At 45.0% G+C, this 2,932-nt stretch overlaps 1 protein-coding gene across 1 annotated transcript; it reads left to right on the plus strand.

Annotated features, from left to right (window-relative positions):
• The first annotated feature begins 223 nt into the window (after nucleotides 1-223).
• LOC133799838 (uncharacterized) lies at nucleotides 224-2,043 on the plus strand. Its single transcript, XM_062237828.1, has 3 exons — nucleotides 224-365; nucleotides 828-1,288; nucleotides 1,372-2,043. Exons 1-3 carry the CDS (start codon nucleotides 224-226, stop codon nucleotides 2,041-2,043), a joined length of 1,275 nt encoding a protein of 424 aa, XP_062093812.1.
• The last annotated feature ends 889 nt before the right edge of the window (nucleotides 2,044-2,932 follow it).

A 2,932-nucleotide genomic window follows, 5' to 3' on the forward strand; every position in this document is an offset into this window, starting at 1 on the left:
GGGTTTTTTTATTTCTGCCACCAGGAATCGACTCGCGTTTTCCTGAGTGAGACCTCCTACAAATCAAATGTAGGAAAGTACTTCCAGGAGTACTTTTTAACCACAGACTTGATCGCCAACAACCTAGAATCCACTGAAGGAGGTAAATTCTTTATTCATTGGTCGCTTAAATTCCTGTTAGCTTTCCCACGTGTTTATTATAACTTTTATGGCATTTAGGTCCATGGTTACGACCAGCTCTCACTCCAGAGATGGAGATAAGGGCGGCCCTTTTGGCCAGCATGACCGGTGTAGAGAAAAGCATCAAACAACTGGTCACAAAGGCCAATCTGAGGCTGGTCAGCCTTCTGGCACCTCACCAGGATGTGAGGGAATCCACTGCGGGGAGTGCCACTGGCGTAGAAGCCCCCGAACAACAACAAGATGTGTCACAACCCCCGGCGAGGAGGGCAACAGGCGTGACCATTAATGAACCATCCGGCACCCCGCGACCTGCTGCTGCTTCGGACCCTTTAGGGAAGGGCAAGAAGAAGGCCTCCGAGCATATTATTGAATCATCGGACGAGAACAATATTTATTTTTTTCTTTTAGACAGTCTACCTATTCCCTGTCACTTATTCGACGGGGACGACAACTTTAAATACACCCCTACTTTAAATTTAGACTTCTTCAGGCCAGAGAGTGAGTGTAGCACTAGTAAAGTAAATAGTGTAGCGACCAGTAATTATAGCTCGGGTATTATTCTTTTAATTTCTTTGCCCTTATTTCCTTAACTTAGCAAGCTCCTTTTATTATATTGCCTGACTGTTCTTGTTTCTCCTTTACAGACATGCCTGCTGACCCAGCCTTTGACTTGCACGCCAAATCGGCAAGCAAGAAAAAGTCCAGCAAGCGCCGGCCTGGGGAAGGCTGTAGCAAACCTTCTGCGAAGAGGACTCGAACAGAGGACCCTCCTATGCCATCTCCCACAAAGGAGACAACTCCTCCACCAGCTCCTGCCAAAGAGACAACTCCGCTAACTCCTGTGAACCAAGATCCCCCAGCTCCAGTCGAACAGACTCCCCTTATGGCTCCTGCTAACCTCATTCCTCCAACTTCCACCGACCAGACGCCTACTAGTTGCCGAGAAGAAGCCTCAAGAGAAGATCTCACGAGCGTGGTGCTCAATTTAGCCAAAGACAGGCTGACCGGAATAACAAAGCACTGCCGCAGTCAAGAGGCGATCCAAGAAACTGGCTCTATGGCGGTCGACCAGGTCTTCAACCGTGCACTGAATGAAGTGATGGCTGTAAGTTGCCATTTTTATCGTACTTTACTAATTTTCTTCATTAATTTATTCCTACTAACAACTTTATCTTTTTCTAATCGCAGGGAGTTCTTACCATGAGTTCCGGTTGGCAAAGCTCGAGGACACTAACTGCCCAGTTTGAGAAAAGACTCAGTGACCAGCTTGGCACAGCCGAGACCCAACATACTGAGCAGCTTAAGGCTATCGAAGCTAAACACGCCGAGCAGCTCAAGGAGGTTGAAGCGAAGCATTCTGAGGCCCTCAAGGTGATTGAGGCAACAAACACAGAGGCGCAGCAAACGGCTGCAGCTAAACTCGCCTCCCTCAAAGAGGAGCTGAAGAAGAAAGAAGCGAGTATTGTCAAAATCACCGCTTCCAAGGATCAGTACAAAGAGGCCTTGCTTATGAATTATCGAGAAGCCCACAAGCTGCAAGCGGAGCTAGAGATTAGACGCAAGGAGACTGCCTCCCTGGAGGAGGCGAACGCCCGCAACCTCGAACACTACGAGGGGGCGGCGTTTGAATGCTTCTACATGTTCTGGAAGTGCAATCCCAACGCCAACTTTTCGTATCTACCATATCATATAAGAGAGGTAGAGCTGGCAAGGTGTGTTATTTGCTTAGAAGAAGAAAATACTCAAGGGTCTCTCGAGATCTCTCTTGCAACAGGCATTGAGGGTGCCCGGGAAGACGCTGGAGTTTATGTCGACCAGCAGCAACAAGAGTCTCCGCAGGACCCTCCGGCCGCCTCATAATTCTATCTGCTTTTTTCTTTTATTTTTGAGATACACGACCTACGGGTCGTGATGTAAAGACAATTTTTAACTTTTATTACTGCATGGGTAGCTTTTTCCTTTTAACAAACAATTACATCCGAGCAGTAACTGCTCGCGGTGTAAAGAGATTCATTTTTTGGTATTATAATATATAATATTTGCATTCTATTATAACACTTATTCGCATGACCGAACTTAGCATAGTACTTTGATTTGATTTAACAAAATAACAAAATTTTGAAAAATACTCTAAGTACCCTAGCATGCTTTCACTTATTTTGCTCGTGTGTTTGCGTACCTTTTGATATGCTTTGCTTGCTAGACACCTAATATGCCCCCCCAAGTGATTGAGGAGCTAAAGGTCCTCGGTCACTTGCCTTGACTAGGACCTGTTCGAACATTTCTGCTCTGAAAGAATACTTGTAAAAATGAAAATATAGCAAAACAACACACGTAATGAGCAAATACTTATAATAAATACAATAGTTGGCAAGATTGACTGGCTGCGCATAGTCCCTTTTATTTCTCATAATGGATGGACAAATCGTGTCTGTACGAGTGATCAATAAAATGATCTTACACTTATAAGCAATCAGTCACAAAATGGCTAACCCTTGTTCATAAACTTGTAAAAAGTAAAATTAATACAAGCCAATCGTTTAAGAAGAATTGTTTATTGATAGTACTTGTGCAGGTGTTCTCCATTCCAATAGCGACGAATGAGATCTCCATTTAGGTGAGCAAGTTTGTAAGTGCCTGGATGAAGGACTTCTTCAATTTTGTAGGGTCCCTCCCAGTTAGGTCCGAGTACTCTAGCAGCTTGGTCACGGGTGTTAAGGAAGACTCTTCGAAGCACAAGATCTCCCAC

This window comes from Humulus lupulus, chromosome 9, assembly GCF_963169125.1.
Source record: "Humulus lupulus chromosome 9, drHumLupu1.1, whole genome shotgun sequence".
Lineage (NCBI taxonomy): Eukaryota > Viridiplantae > Streptophyta > Magnoliopsida > Rosales > Cannabaceae > Humulus > Humulus lupulus.